This window comes from Chenopodium album, chromosome 2 (assembly GCF_948465745.1).
Source record: "Chenopodium album chromosome 2, dcCheAlbu1.1, whole genome shotgun sequence".
NCBI classification, from domain to species: Eukaryota; Viridiplantae; Streptophyta; class Magnoliopsida; order Caryophyllales; family Amaranthaceae; genus Chenopodium; species Chenopodium album.
The window spans coordinates 82,637,188-82,651,549 of record NC_137835.1 but is presented as its reverse complement, the minus strand read 5'-3'; the positions used below and the strand labels follow the sequence as shown (position 1 = coordinate 82,651,549).

General features: G+C 35.5%; 3 protein-coding genes across 5 annotated transcripts; 2 read left to right on the top strand and 1 right to left on the bottom strand.

Annotated features, from left to right (window-relative positions):
• Positions 1-766: 766 nt before the first annotated feature.
• LOC145590488 (uncharacterized) lies at positions 767-4,685 on the bottom strand. Its single transcript, XM_081646997.1, has 6 exons — positions 4,534-4,685; positions 4,314-4,415; positions 2,212-2,463; positions 2,042-2,128; positions 1,769-1,902; positions 767-1,270 (listed from the first exon to the last, which is right to left on the bottom strand). The coding sequence occupies exons 2-6, from the start codon at positions 4,413-4,415 to the stop codon at positions 1,168-1,170; spliced, it is 678 nt and encodes a 225-aa protein (XP_081503123.1). The 5' UTR covers positions 4,534-4,685; the 3' UTR covers positions 767-1,167.
• Positions 4,686-5,646: 961 nt separating this feature from the next.
• Positions 5,647-8,665, top strand: LOC145590462 (rhodanese-like domain-containing protein 4A, chloroplastic). 2 transcript variants are annotated; one of them, XM_081646996.1, is made up of 4 exons: positions 5,647-6,320; positions 7,483-7,585; positions 7,670-7,827; positions 8,364-8,665. In XM_081646996.1, the coding sequence occupies exons 1-3, from the start codon at positions 5,698-5,700 to the stop codon at positions 7,808-7,810; spliced, it is 867 nt and encodes a 288-aa protein (XP_081503122.1). In that variant the 5' UTR covers positions 5,647-5,697; the 3' UTR covers positions 7,811-7,827; positions 8,364-8,665. The 2 variants fall into 2 exon arrangements, with proteins under 2 accessions (XP_081503122.1, XP_081503121.1); XM_081646995.1 differs by having other exon boundaries at positions 5,648-6,320; positions 8,331-8,665.
• A 657-nt stretch (positions 8,666-9,322) lies between these two features.
• LOC145590504 (ubiquitin-like-conjugating enzyme ATG10) lies at positions 9,323-13,630 on the top strand. Of its 2 annotated transcripts, none has more exons than XM_081646998.1 (7): positions 9,323-9,381; positions 9,638-9,817; positions 10,371-10,421; positions 10,490-10,573; positions 10,707-10,806; positions 11,006-11,103; positions 13,113-13,630. In XM_081646998.1, the coding sequence occupies exons 2-7, from the start codon at positions 9,644-9,646 to the stop codon at positions 13,311-13,313; spliced, it is 708 nt and encodes a 235-aa protein (XP_081503124.1). In that variant the 5' UTR covers positions 9,323-9,381; positions 9,638-9,643; the 3' UTR covers positions 13,314-13,630. The 2 variants fall into 2 exon arrangements, with proteins under 2 accessions (XP_081503124.1, XP_081503126.1); XM_081647000.1 differs by lacking the exon at positions 9,323-9,381 and adding an exon at positions 9,394-9,483.
• The last annotated feature ends 732 nt before the right edge of the window (positions 13,631-14,362 follow it).

Genomic DNA, 14,362 nt, shown 5'->3' with positions numbered 1-14,362 from the left:
TCTTCAAATCAGATTCGATTGTTTTAGACAAAAATCAAATATTAACATTTGAAAATAATTCAAAAATCGTTAAATCGAATGATACAGTTAGTAGGAACATGATTGTTGAATGCTAGAAATAAAAAACATAGATATATCATAGTCAGGGTTCGACAATTTCTTACAAAAAAAAAAAATAAATAAAAAAAAATAAATAAAATAAAATAAATACAGACTATCTTCAGAGGGTCTTATGTTGAATGCATATATTAAAGTTGGATAGTTTTGTTGCCAAAGTACTTGCAATAGAAATGATGTTTCTAATTACATTCTAAAGGAGAATTCTGTATTTGAAAGGAACCTTAAATTTCAAGTGCTTCTCATTCTTTTCCAACGAGAAATTATTGTGTAAAGCTCGAAATTAATAAAAATATCCATAGAAGCATGGTAGGCTTACTTAATAGTGAACAAGCCATTTTTAGCTAATTGACATCTTAGTCCATCTTGATAATATGAATTACAGGGAGGGGCATACCGGCATAGATTAAATTTGAAGTTGAATATGAAAAGGGTAATATTTGAAGCATTTTTCAGACACTGCATCTAAGAATTTAGAGCAGAGGCATTAGTTAATGATCAAACCTGTATATGGCTAGTACAAGGACTGAGAAAGTTGTCTGGCTAGAATATGCAGTTCTTCACGCTGCACGGGCTTCGACTGTCAGAAACTCTATGGATAAACGCATTGCTACTTTCCCTGGAAGCTTAATATAACTTGCTCTGTATATCAGACTTACATCTCACATCACTTACGTAATAATCCAGCATCCAAGCAAGTAAATTCATTACAAAAAAAGCAAGAGGAATTAACAAAAGGATTTATTACTCTGGCAGCTTAATGCCATTTGACTACCTGTTATCCACATTGCTAAACCTCGATATACCATTGCACTATTTTAAGCATTAAGAGTTACACAAAATGAATTCTGGACATACATTAGATTGGTTTTGGATCTGTTCACAAAAACGATCTGCATTGCCACCCTATAATGGCCACAGCCCAGCTATCATTGGTTCCACAGAACTTATAGTGCAGGATTGTTAGCAGATCTTTATGAAGAACCCTGTTTTTTCCCTCTTAGGGGGCAAATAATTTGATCTCCGTACAATTGAAACAAAGTCGGGATCCTACTTCTTTAGGGGGTTCATCTTTTCCCTAAGATAGTATAATTTGGCTCTTCTCACTTTCTTCTTATCCAGCACTTTAATCTCCTTTATGTTAGGCGAGTACCTGTTGCAGTCAAATCACAGGTCATCAAGAATTCAGACATGAATAATTATCTCAAATTTGTAAGTCGATATACTATACTCAATCCATTATCTAGAGATATGAACTAATTTAACAAATTAATTAAAGACAGGAAGTTAGGAATTATGACAGAGAGGTCACCAGAAGTTTCAGAATCAAAGGAAGATAATTTGAGGAAACATGTGGTTTTCTGGAGAAAGAAAATTGTAAAAAAAAAACAAGAAAAAGGGTGGTTGTGAACCATTTTTTTGGGGATGTGGTGTAGTCCAAATAAATATTCTAGCCAATTTTGTGTTTGGCCTGTTCAATCCTAAATCTTACTGGCTTTGGTTAAGTTTTTCAGAGCTAGTAATAAGGCTAGACTGGTGTCTCAGGCTAATAAATGGACAGATCTGTTTGGGTTGAGTACTAGGCTATATTCAATTCTACATTTTAAAGCAAATATTTCATTTTGCAAAGAGGCTTTTTAAGTTCACATACATTGGAAGAAGACTCTCAACCCCAACTCCAGCAACTAGTCTCCTTATTCTAAATGTTGAGTTTAATCCTGCATTCCGCCTTGCTATAACAATGCCTTTTATTGTAGTAATACGTCGTTTGTTCTCAGGAACTTCCTGATTTTACACATGAAAACAAAGAAGAGTTATAACATGTCAAAGAGGGTTCCCATCCCAACATGAAAGCAAGATCAATAGTTGCCTCTAGCCAACATGTATGCAAGATCAAAATTTGCCTCTACCAAGTTTTACATACCAATTTGAGCTGGATGATATAACCTGGCTTGATATCAGGAATTTCTCTCTGTCCCTTTACCTCCTCAACTGCTTCTTTATCCAGAATCTATTGAAAAATATTGGATGGACATAAGAATGAAAATAAAGTGCATTTATCTTGTAAAAAAGATGCAGTGAAAGCAAGCATACCTGCATTATGTGCCTAGCTGTTTTATCAAGCCTCTTAAATTTTATGCGAGCAGGCACATCAGTTTCAGGAGCTGTAGTATCCTGTGTGATTGATGCTGCAGGAGTACCAGCAGTAGAGAAGCACCTGTGAAAAAATCTCTCAGAGAAAGCACCCTCCTGAATGGCACCAAACTTTGCACTTCTGCTGAAGAATGCAAACGAAGGTGCAGCATATCCATGTTTTGAAGCACACTCATGGCCAAGTTCCCTTCCCTGTGAATTTGAATATATAAATAACCCATTTCAGCTTTAGAATAAGGCAAGTCATACTTCATAGTTCTTTTTCCATCTCTATGAAAAAAAATAAAGAATTCATCCTAGTATGCTACAGTTAGTAACAAATACTTGCAGTCAGGGTATTCAAAAGATTCTACTTAATTGAGCAGAACAGGGAATGGAAAATTGAACATATTGAAATGGACATAAAATGAGCACAGGAAAGGAGAGGGGGGTATTTCAGCATCATAAATGTTAAAAGAGTATTCAAAACAGATGTAGTAGATGCCACTTCAATAAATATTACTATGGGCAATGCCAACCTTAAAAAGGTAATGGAAACAAAGGACATGGAGATGAGGTAGAAGATAGAACAGGAGAGAAAGAGAAGAAAGTAATTAACCTAGGACTACTGCAGCCACAACATCTCAGAATATCTTATCCAGACATCCAGTCTCCATTAAAATAACAGATGTATTTAAAGAAGAGTGATGGTTCATTAGAGCAGAAAAAAATTAATTGGATTGGAGGACATACAAATAAATTGGAGCCTAGAGAAAGACAGTGGTGGATGCACAGATGTAACCATGACGGTTTTATAGACTAGGCGGAGGGATCTAACTTCTTCAGAGAAGGCGGGGGAGAGAGGGGGGGGGGGGGGGGGGGGCTGAGGAACCTATTAGCTCAATCAGGAACTGATATTACTTCCCTAACTAAATTACACAAAAGTTTACATGATTACATCCCAGAACACTTTTACTACTCCATATTAACCCCTAATTGATTACCTCATACCAAGAATTGTCCTCTTATAGATAAAATCTTCTTAATAGGAAGGTCATGTACTCAGTCATGAAATTTTCCAGTAGGCAGGCTTACTCAGATCAGAAGGTTCAACGTCGAATCAAGTTTAACTGCCTAGGTTATGTACTGAGTGAATATGAATCCTTTACTCCATTATAAGCCCCTTCATCTACCAAACATCCCATATGCAAGATAAAGCTTCCATTAAAGTCTGATTTCTCTCACTTTCCTCTCCTTTACCCAAAAAATCTTAATTCTTGCATGCAAGCTTCCCATTCCATAACTCCAATTCTTAACCACTATAATCTTTACTCTCTCACAAATTGAAACAAGTTTTGCACATTTAACAATGAATTTAGCAATACTTTCAAATATTGGACACAGCCAAAACAAGTTTAATCAAGTTGGCATACTTGCTGTTTTGTTTCATCACCAAGTATAACAGTCATTTTATAGAGTACGTGAACTCGTGAAGCAAGAACAACAACAATTTTTTGCTTGGCACTAAAAAATTTGTTATTGACGGAGGAATAGAGAAGCCTGGGGTTAGCATTCCTTTCTCAAATTAAAACTCTTCTTAGTAACTTGAAAAAGAAAAAACATTTTCAACCTAAGATAATCACTCTCATGTACAAATCAAACAATAGAAAAATTGAGATTGAGAATATTGTTTTCTTAGAATAGGATTCTTCCCCCAACCAAACACAGCCCAAGGAGATGAACCAAAGTTAATCCTCCTATCAAGATTTTGCATACAACTGAGGTGAGAATATCATCACATCCACAATATCATCACACCATTTTAATAATTACACTTAAAAGCAAAGATTACATAGCTTTGAGGGCTTTAAAAATTTCAGTGAATGCTTCAAAGTTTCAAAATTTCCAAGCAATTTACTAGTTCAGATAAACATTTTGTAACAATAATTGCAGAATTTATAAATTAGATTTCAATATTTTAATACCACAAATTTCCCAGATATTGCTAATATATATAATCAATAAAAGGCAGAAACAAAGAAAATTAGAAGAAATGCAAGTACCGAAACAATGGAGGAGAGAGAACCGAAGCTGCGAATGTTGGAAAGGGCGAAATCCGAGGTTAATCTGCATTTCGATCGAACTGTCCTAATTAGGGATTGCATCTGAAAATTTTCGAAATAACAGTGAAACAATTTGATTAATTAGTAGATCAATTGAATGATGAAAATGGGGGGAAATGCAATGAATCAAGAACTAGTATTGAGAATTAATGGCGGGTACCTTATTGAGGTAGACGAAGATGAAATCCTGCAAAAACCCTACTTCCTTTCTTCTTAATTTTTGGTTCAGTAGCTCTGAATCTGTTGTGACTTTGGAGGGTTTATCACAGTTGAAAGTACGGTACTACCCCCAATTTTACAGCTTTGCCTGGTTACGGGGCGGGTTACTCAATTGGATTGTGCCCTCGGGAGCATGATTATGTCATGATATCATTTTATGTCTCGTTTTTTATAAAAAGGTATGAATAAATTGGATCAGAATAGACTTGATTCGGGTCATTTTGAGAGAATATTCATTTAATTTTAATTGAAGGTTTGGTATTGGTTTAACTTCGGTCGAATTAGGTTATATTTGGTTCGAATACCTATGTACTTATTGTATAAATATGATAATACTTTCTTCATTTTGTTTTAGTTGACTAGTTTTTAATTTCACCACTATTTTCACAAGTTATTTGCTTCATATTGTAATTAATTTCATAAAAAAAAAAAAAAAAAAAGACGAGTAGGAACTTGTTTGATTTGTCACTGCACGTAACCAAAAATATTAATGTTATAGTTATGCATTGAAAAAATGCAAAATGTGTCAAATAATTGAAGTATAAAGTTTGTATGTAAATGTAAACATCGGATAAGATTAGGCACAACAAAATATTGTTGATCTCATAATGTGTATTGGTAAAAATTTGGACTTATAATATGCTTTGGTAAAATGGTCATGGCACTTGTGGGCTATGGACTTATGGTCATGCGGGTTGTGCCATTTCAAACCCACAAGTTATAGGGTTAGCTAGGTTCGTTCCACAACTTAGCCTATGAATTACGTTACATGTTAAAAGAGCTTATTCAATACATTCGGGTGTACCGTACATTCAAAGTTTTTTACTCATTTAATAAATTGCTATAAAATTAACGAGCAAACAACCCTAAGTATATGGATACAATCGAGTATAAATAACAAATTCTAATATGCCACCATGCCATGCTTGTTTATTTAGCCAAATTTCACTAATTTTAGCGTGTTTTTTAAAGCCCGAATATAGATGAGCCACTGTCTAGTGACGTAGTGGTATACAAATTACTGCAAGAGGATAGCGCGGTATTTTATCTGAATTTAACTCCATATCCACTTCATTTGTGAATTGTGATCTCCCATTTTTCTTCAATGGAGTCTCTTTCCCTCTGTTTATCTTCCTCTTCCCCAATCTTCAAACCCCACAAAATCATCCCCAAAACCCCACCAAATTCCCTCCAAATCCCAATTCCTTTATCCTCTAATAATTTCCATGGAAATCCAATCTCAACTATTATACATTCTCTCTCTTCTAAACCCCCCCTAAAACCCCAAATTTCTCTCCCCATTTTAATGGGTTTTCTCCCTTCATATCCCTGTTTTGCATCCGAAATTGCAGACCCATCTGGCCAAAGAATCAACCTTGAATCAATTCTGGTTTCAATCAATGATTTTTTCAACAAATACCCTTATTTTGTTTTTAGTGCTACCTTCATTTGGCTAATAGTTCTTCCTTTATCTGAAGAATACTTGAGAAAATACAAATTTATATCTGCCCTTAATGCATTTAAGAAATTGCGGGATGATTCCAGTCTTCAAATGTTGGATATTAGGGATGAGAAGATGTTAGGGTTTCTGGGTTCTCCAAATTTGAGGATGTTTAAGAAGGATGTGGTTCAGATCACTTTTGATGAGCGTGATGAAGATGGGTTTTTGAAGAAAGTATTGGAAAAATTTGCTGATCCCAACAATACTAGTGTTTGCATTGTGGATAAGTGAGTGTTTGCTTTCATTATCTTTCTAATTTCTGCATTAAATCATCTTTTATTGTTAGAATATTGTATTAGGTTAATTTAATTTTAGCTATGTGATGAATTTCACCTATAATTTGCTTAGTATTTTGGATGACATAGAATTGAACTGGATCGGCATGCTTGGTGCGTTATGATTGCTTAGCTGATATGTTTCAATTGCTTTCTGAGTTTCGAAACTGAACTTTAATGGGTGAACACAAGTTTGAGAATAAAACACATTTGATTATTTTATATTGTGTAGTTGTACATTATATCCCTTCAATTAAAAAAAAAAAAAACGATCTCATTGTGAACAAGAAATAAGCAAGGTGCTGTACAATGCACATCAATGTGAGGTCCATGTAGGCATTATTCAATAACTTATCCCCTAATAGAAAGCACTTGAATTCATGGGTGAAATAGACAATTGCTACTTTTCATAACAGATTTGAGGCAGCAACATTGCCAACATGTTTATACACCCCACGCCCACGAAATTGTGTTTAGTGAGGGTCTTTTATCAGTAATTCTGTGGAATTTAACTTAAGTTGCCTTGCAATGGGTCTATAACATGATTCTGTTCTGTTTTCTATATGCCGGAGGACTGTATGCTAGTTACCCTGTCTCCTGTCTAATTAGTCTAGGTGAAGCATTGCATGGTCTTGTATTTTATCCTATCTTTCTTATGAATCCTAAATATTAAACAAGGACTCTGCAGTGACGTTGTACATGATGCCATGACAAAGTTTGAAACGAAATTATTTTTATTTCACATTTAGGTTGTATCAATTATTCAGTTTCCATTCCATGCCAAGCTGCTTTCTAAATTGTGTTGACGATGTAGTTAATGGATGAAAATATTTTATTATTATTAATTAAAATTTTTTTTTTATGTGCATCTGACATGAAGGAGTTTATGTGAATGTGTTGTGTTTTAATGAAATCGACAAGCACATATTGAGATGATGTTCTGTAGCAACTAGCAAGTCTCAACTCTAGTGTAGTTCATGTCTCCTTTTATTATCCAGAGCAATAGGTTGTGTTAATAGATTTTCGTTTTGGAATATAACCATTTATTGAGTAGTATAATTTTGAAAATTTATAATTTCATCACTATAATGTGCTTTCTCTGGTTGTAAGGTAGTTTTGATGGTAATTCAATCAAAGTGGCTGAATTATTGGTGAAGAATGGCTTTAAAGAGGCATATGCAGTCAAGGGCGGTATCAGTGGCAAGAACGGCTGGAGGGTACCTTCTTGGCTTCTAAATTCATATCAATCTTGCATTTCAAAGCTGTTCTATTTCATAACCTAGTATTGCCTTAACTTGCAGGAGATTCAACAGGAGTTTCTTCCACCATCTGTGCATGTATACCCTAAAAAGAAGGCCAAAAGATCACAACAACGTGAAAGTAATGGTGCTGCCATTCAGCCTGATACGGATCAAGTTCAAGCTGCCACTTCCGAGAAGTGATTTAAGAGGACATTTTGGTACATCAACTTTCCATTTTCTTTCGCAGGGCTTTAAAGCATGGTCATTCTATATTTTCCTTGTTACGCCTCTCATTAAGTAGCTGAACAACTCGACACATGCATAAATGTACAGGCACATGATAGTTGATAGATAAAAAGCCTATGTTCTGTTTTAAAATGTCTATGATGCTAGAATATATGAAATTAGTAGACCATATCTACGGACTCTTGATATGGTATATCTAGTTTTTACAAAATTATTTTGTTGTTTAGAAGGATTGCACCCAGTTATAGTCCCTTAAAGTGTCGGATACATTTGATTCTGCCAAAGCATATTTTCTTTACATATATGTCTGTCTTTTTTTCCCTTTCATCTTTCTTGTTATCTTGACATGGCTTTCTTTTTTATAACCAGCAGATTGCTGTAGTATGCATTTTCAGAATGTAAACAGACATTACATACTCATTATCCACTTTATTCAATATTTGTATATACTGTAATTTGATAGTATTTTTTTCAGGTAATTTACATTTAACTGCTTAAACTGGAGCAGGGCTTTGTGGGGGAAGTGGTATTGCAGATGCAATTGTCGAACACGAAATGCAGCTGGAGGCAATCCAGTTCAGTGTATGCGCCTATGCAGGAAAATCCTGATTGTAGTCATTGTTTCCTGGCTCTGTTCTGCATATGACTTTGATCTCAGTTTTGATGGGAAGAAGTGAAGAACATAAGAACAAAAAGTCTTGTATTATTATTCTGTATAATTGTATATTGTATGCTACCAGGAGCTTTGTACAGAGTTGGACATTTATCTGTGTGGTAATCTTGGATATTGCATTGGGCTTCTGTTACTAATCTTTTTTTGAGAATTTTCACAAATTAGTCTTGTTACAAGGACTCACGCTCACATTCATACTAGTACACTAGTCACTACTCTCTACCCCAAAAATTGACATTAATTCATCAAGGTTTTCTTACATTTTAGACGTTTTTGGCTTATAGTCTTCTCTTCGTACCAAAAATCCAAAAATATCCGTGCTACCAATTGTACCGATAAAACCAATCAATTGAATAAAAATTTACTCCGTGCTTTCCAATAAATATTTACTAAAATTAAATTAATTAATACGAAGTACTTTATAAGTTGTTTATTTAGCCACTAAAACACCGTTAAGACCCCAATCAAAACTTAGGGCCTGTTCACATTGACTGAACTGAGTTGAACTGAAATGAAATGAATATTTTATAAGAGAAGGATATTAGGAGTTGAACTGAACTGAACAGAACAGAATTTCAACGTAAGAGAACAGACCTTAGTTCTAATCATAAAAAATTGGTAATTTACAAGAGTAATTACAACTCGATTAATTAAAATAAGTTTAATCAAGAACAAATTTATAATCAACACCATTATTTTAAAATTGCCCAATGAATTAAAATTCGACAAAATTAAGGCTAATTTGATCAAAATTTGCTTAAACACAGTCTTTAGTCTTTGTTAAGCTACACAACCCCTGGTCAAAATTGCTCATCTTCGTTTTTCTGGCGAATCCTCCAGCATTTTTACTCAGGTATATTACACTCATATAGTCATATTTCCCTTTTCTCAAAGTTGTAATCTACTGTACATCATACCATGCCAAATTTCTTGCCCAATTAAATTCATAAGCTGGGTATTTATCTAATTTCTTCTAATCATCAAACAATTCATCACTTTTTTCACCCATTCATTTGTGAAACTCTAGGCATTGCTTCAATTTCTGGGGTTATTTTCAGTTGGCTAATTAATTTTCAACATTTTTATTCTGGGTTTTTGTTCAATTTCAGGCTTTGATGATGAATTCAGAAAAATCAAAGTGGGATGGGACAATTTCACCAGATGAATTTCTTAAAGGAGCTCTTGCTTTTGCTGAGAAATGGAAGAAAGTTTGCCTAAATCATAATCATGATCTTCCTAATTGGTTTTGGGTTTCTTGTCTAAACCCACCATTCCTCAATTCCCACGAAGTAATGTCTTTTTTTTTCCAGAATTCATTTTTGAGTTGATAGTGTATTTTGAACTTAGTAATAACATAAAATTTTGAACTAGTAACATCATATTACAAAATTCGGACAGAAGGGGAAATTATTTTACTTTGGTTATTGTTTATAGTTATGATTTTGAATTTTTTGATTTGTCACTGCTACTTGCTGAATATGATGTTTACATTGCTTACTGGGAATTAAGCTGAGTAAAAGTAAGAGATTTTGATATTTGATTTTCTTGATCTTGAATTTGAACAAGGATGATTGTTATTGTTGATAATTTTAAATGTGACATATTTATCTACAAATTTTTTGTTTTTTTTTTTAAAGAACATATTTATCTACATAATATTTTTTTGTTATTGACTTTCTTATGACACACCTTTTTTAATTTATTTTTGGTGATGGAAGGTAGCTTTTGTTGGTTAAAATGTGCTGTAACTGCTGTTCTTTCATACTTTTCTAGTTTTCTTCTGTGCTGATTTTTCGCGATAGCTGTCTGTTCAGTCTTTTAAGTTAAGCTGTATTGTTGCAGGTAGATGGATATCTATCACTGGAGAAGATGTGCATTTTGAGGTCTGATAAGGTCTGTTTCTTATGAATGATGGAAATTGTTGGCTATGTGTTAGTTTTGATTTCCTGTTTTATATGCAGATAGATGATGAAAAAATTGGTTATGCTGTGGAGGAAATGCCTAACTGCTTAGAGAGCGAGGAGTGTACTGATCCTGCAAGGCTGGTATAAAACTGTTTCATTAACATGCTCCTATAACTGTGCTTCAATGTAAGAGACTTAATAATTAGGTTGTCGAACATCTTGCTAGAATGTGATATGGTAGTTGAGATATCTTTTAAATGATTCTGGTTGCTAGGTTCAGGAGGCTGCCCAGGAAGTGCATTATTATGACTTCCATATAGTATACAGCAATTCCTACAGGATTCCGGTGTTATATTTCCGTGGTTATAATTCAGGTATGTGTCCATTAAGCAATCATGCTATTTGTCAATAGGTGGTATGATCCCTTGGATTTTATTTTTTCCATGCTTGTAAATCATTTTAATCCATATTTCTTCATCTAGTCAACTGTGACAAAGGAAGGGGTGTTGCATGCTGTATAACTACATAAATGAATAATTTCTCATTTAAAGCTTATGTTTTGTTGAAACGCAGATGGACAAACATTATTGTTGGATCAAATTGAAAGAGATCTTCCTCCCAGATCTGTTGAGGTGCTTACTGAATCAAAGTGGACATTTATAACTCAACAGGTGGTATTTCTTTTTTCTTGTTATAGTGGCTTTCTATTGCAAATCCTTCGTAGATTTTGTGTCATACTTAATAATAATATTATATATCTCACATGTATAAATACTTTTGACTATAACTGTCATAAATGCTGAATGGATTCATGCTATATCCCACTTGACTATTGTTTCATGCTGTAACAGAAAGCATATGAACAATTGTCAGGTGATGTTAAGGAATTCTGCTGAATATTGAAATAATCAAAGTGGTGCTGCCTAAAATGTTTGATTAAAGTCAATCATCTAGTAGTTCATCTATCAAGAGCTGTAGAGATCTTAAAAGTTGTGAATTTAATAGTAAAAGGATTCACCCACACCTTGCATATCAGGAAGAAATTGAATAACAATCATCAACGTGTGAAAAGGTTGAAGCCGTGATAACCCTTCAAAATACTTACCTTAAGCTTCATGGATAGGGCCCCCACATATTCATGCTTTTTCGGTCCAAATGCTTGGTTGTTTATTCATAGTCATGGTGTGTGAACATAACTTGTGAAAAAGCGTAGTAAAGTATGAAGGATGTTTCAGTCACGAGAATATATTTATTAGTAAGTTTCATGCTTGCCATTTGACCTAAATGAACTAGTTGGCATCTCCCTGATCCTTTTTTTATTCTTCTCTCAAATGCTTAGTAGGTCCTGAAGTTTGTAAAAATTTATGCCGCACATTGTCCCCAATTAAATAATAGGAAAATTTCATATTTACTACCAGCAAAAGGACCCTATTTCACATTTGCTACCCCTTTAAAATTTTATTTTATTTTACTACCACCGAAACACACTAACTTTCATAATCACTACCACTTAACGGAATCCGTTAGATTTCCGTTAAGTTTATTAAAAAAAAAAATTAAAAAATTAAAAAAAAAAATTAAAATAATAAATAAATAAATATAAAATGAAAAAACCACCCAAAAAACCCTAGCCCTCCCCGTCATCCACCCTCCCCCCTCCCCCGGCCGGCGGCCAGCGCCCAAACCTGCGGCCGGCGCCGGCGATTCGGGTCGGAATCGGACCCCTCCCCTTCCCCACCCAAAACCGACAATCCTAACACTAATCCCCCTGCCCGAAACCACCCTAAACGAGTTTTAGGGTTTCGCTTAGGGTGGTTTTTGGTGGCAGGGAAATCCTTCGTCGCGGCCAGAATAGGGAACGGGGGACGATGAGGGGCTGGATCGGGTTTCGAGGGGAGAGGGGCTGGGATCGACGGGGGTTTCGAGGGGAGAGGGGCTGGGATCGACGGTGGTTTCGAGGGGAGAGTGGGGCTGGGATCGACGGGGGTAGGGGAGAGAGGGGCTGGGATCGACGGAGGTTTTCGAGGGGAGAGGGGCTGAGATTGAGGTGGGTTTCGAGGGGAGAGAGGGGCTGATCGGGTTTTCGAGGGGCTGGGAATGCGACGCCGGCGCCGACAATCAGGGTGGTCGGAGTCGCGGGCCCAGGGGATTGGGCTCAGGCAACTATGGTAGTGGCTTGGTGGCTGGGCTGGACGGTGAGTGGTGGTTGCGGCGGATTGGCAGCTGGTGGGTGGGAAGGAGTGGTGGCTGGACGGTGGTTGGGTGGTGGTAACGGAAATACTAACGGTGTAAGTCAAGTGGTAGTGATTATAACAGTTAGTGTGTTTGGGTGGTAGTAATATAAAATAAAAAATTAAAGGGGTAGCAAATGTGAAATAGGGTCCTTTTGCTGGTAGCAAATGTGAAATTTTCCTAAATAATATTTGTGGTCTTAAATCGACCCGAGTAAACTTTAAGTTCTGTAATCCTGTCCTTTTTTCTTTGTTCTTATTTTGGATAATTTTATGTTGGTGCAACTTTGAAACCGGCATCTCTTGATACACTGATTTTTATTGGCTGCAAATAAACTGGTTGTAAATTATATAATATTTAACTCACATATATTCAACTAATGCAAGAACAGGTTTCAGATTATCTTGTTTGAGTTTAACTAATGTTTGTCAGTTTCACTACATTACAGGAGCATCCCTATTTGAATAGACCTTGGCACACACTACATCCATGTGGAACGAATGAGTTGATGAAGCTACTCCTGAGTAATACTTCTCTGTCTGAAGATAAAGTTGGAACAGAATGTTATATCATATCATGGCTCTCAGTTGTTAGCCAGGTTGTTGGTCTTAGGGTGCCCCTTCAGATGGCAGCTCTATGTCACGAGTAGTTCTTCTCACGTTCCTTAACCCTACCTCAGGAGAAATCGGGCAATTCTAAAAGTGCTGATTGTGTAATTTGATTTTTGGTGCAATACTTCATGTATTTTTTTTCCAACATGCTCCTTTATGTCCACAATGGCTTCGGTAAAAACATGATAGTGTTGGATGGTCATTTGCGCAGGCTTAATTCTTTGCTGTTTGGCTGATGCCTGTAAATAATCATACAAGAACTAGCTGGAGAACGCCTGGCTTCCATTGTAGAGAGCTTTGGGTCTTTTTTTTAAAGCACCTGAATGAAATTATCAACATTGTCCAGTGCAAAACATCACTGGTTTTGCTAAGTTATTTTGTTGCTCATAATATAGCAGAACAATTTTTGTAGACCAACTCATTGCTTAAAGGTATCTTGGCCTTCTTTGGTTTGTTCATATTAGGAGTGGCAACGGATCGGATTCGGGTCAGATGTGGCTAAATCCGAATCCGATCCGTTTAGTAAATGGACCTTGGACTCGGATCCGAATCCGAGTCCGAATCCGATCCGACTCGTAATTTTCGGATCCGAATCCGGTCCGTTTATTCGGACCTCCGAAATGATCCGAATTTTTTTTTGTAATGTCATATACCTATAATTGCTTGTATTGTCATACCAATTAAAGTATAAACATAACATATTTAAAATTATAACTAAGTTACATAACAAAATTTTACTACAAAACAAGCAAATAATTGTCCCAAGTTATAGAGCATATATATGCTTATACTTTTGGATTCAGACTCGGATCGGACTTTGCGTAGGGTCCAAGTCCGATTTACCTCCTATTCGGATTCGGATCTATTTTATCGGATTCGAATTCGGACTAATATTAAACGGATTCGAATCGGATTTTTTTCCTTCGGATCAGATCGAATTCGAATCGAACTCGGATTAAATTGCCAACCCTAGTTCATATTTTAGGCGAAAGCTTCAGTTAAAAGTTAGTGAATGATAACGACAAAACCAGTGCAGAAATGCATTTTCATTATATTTCAAGCTAACATCCATTTACATATGGCTTAT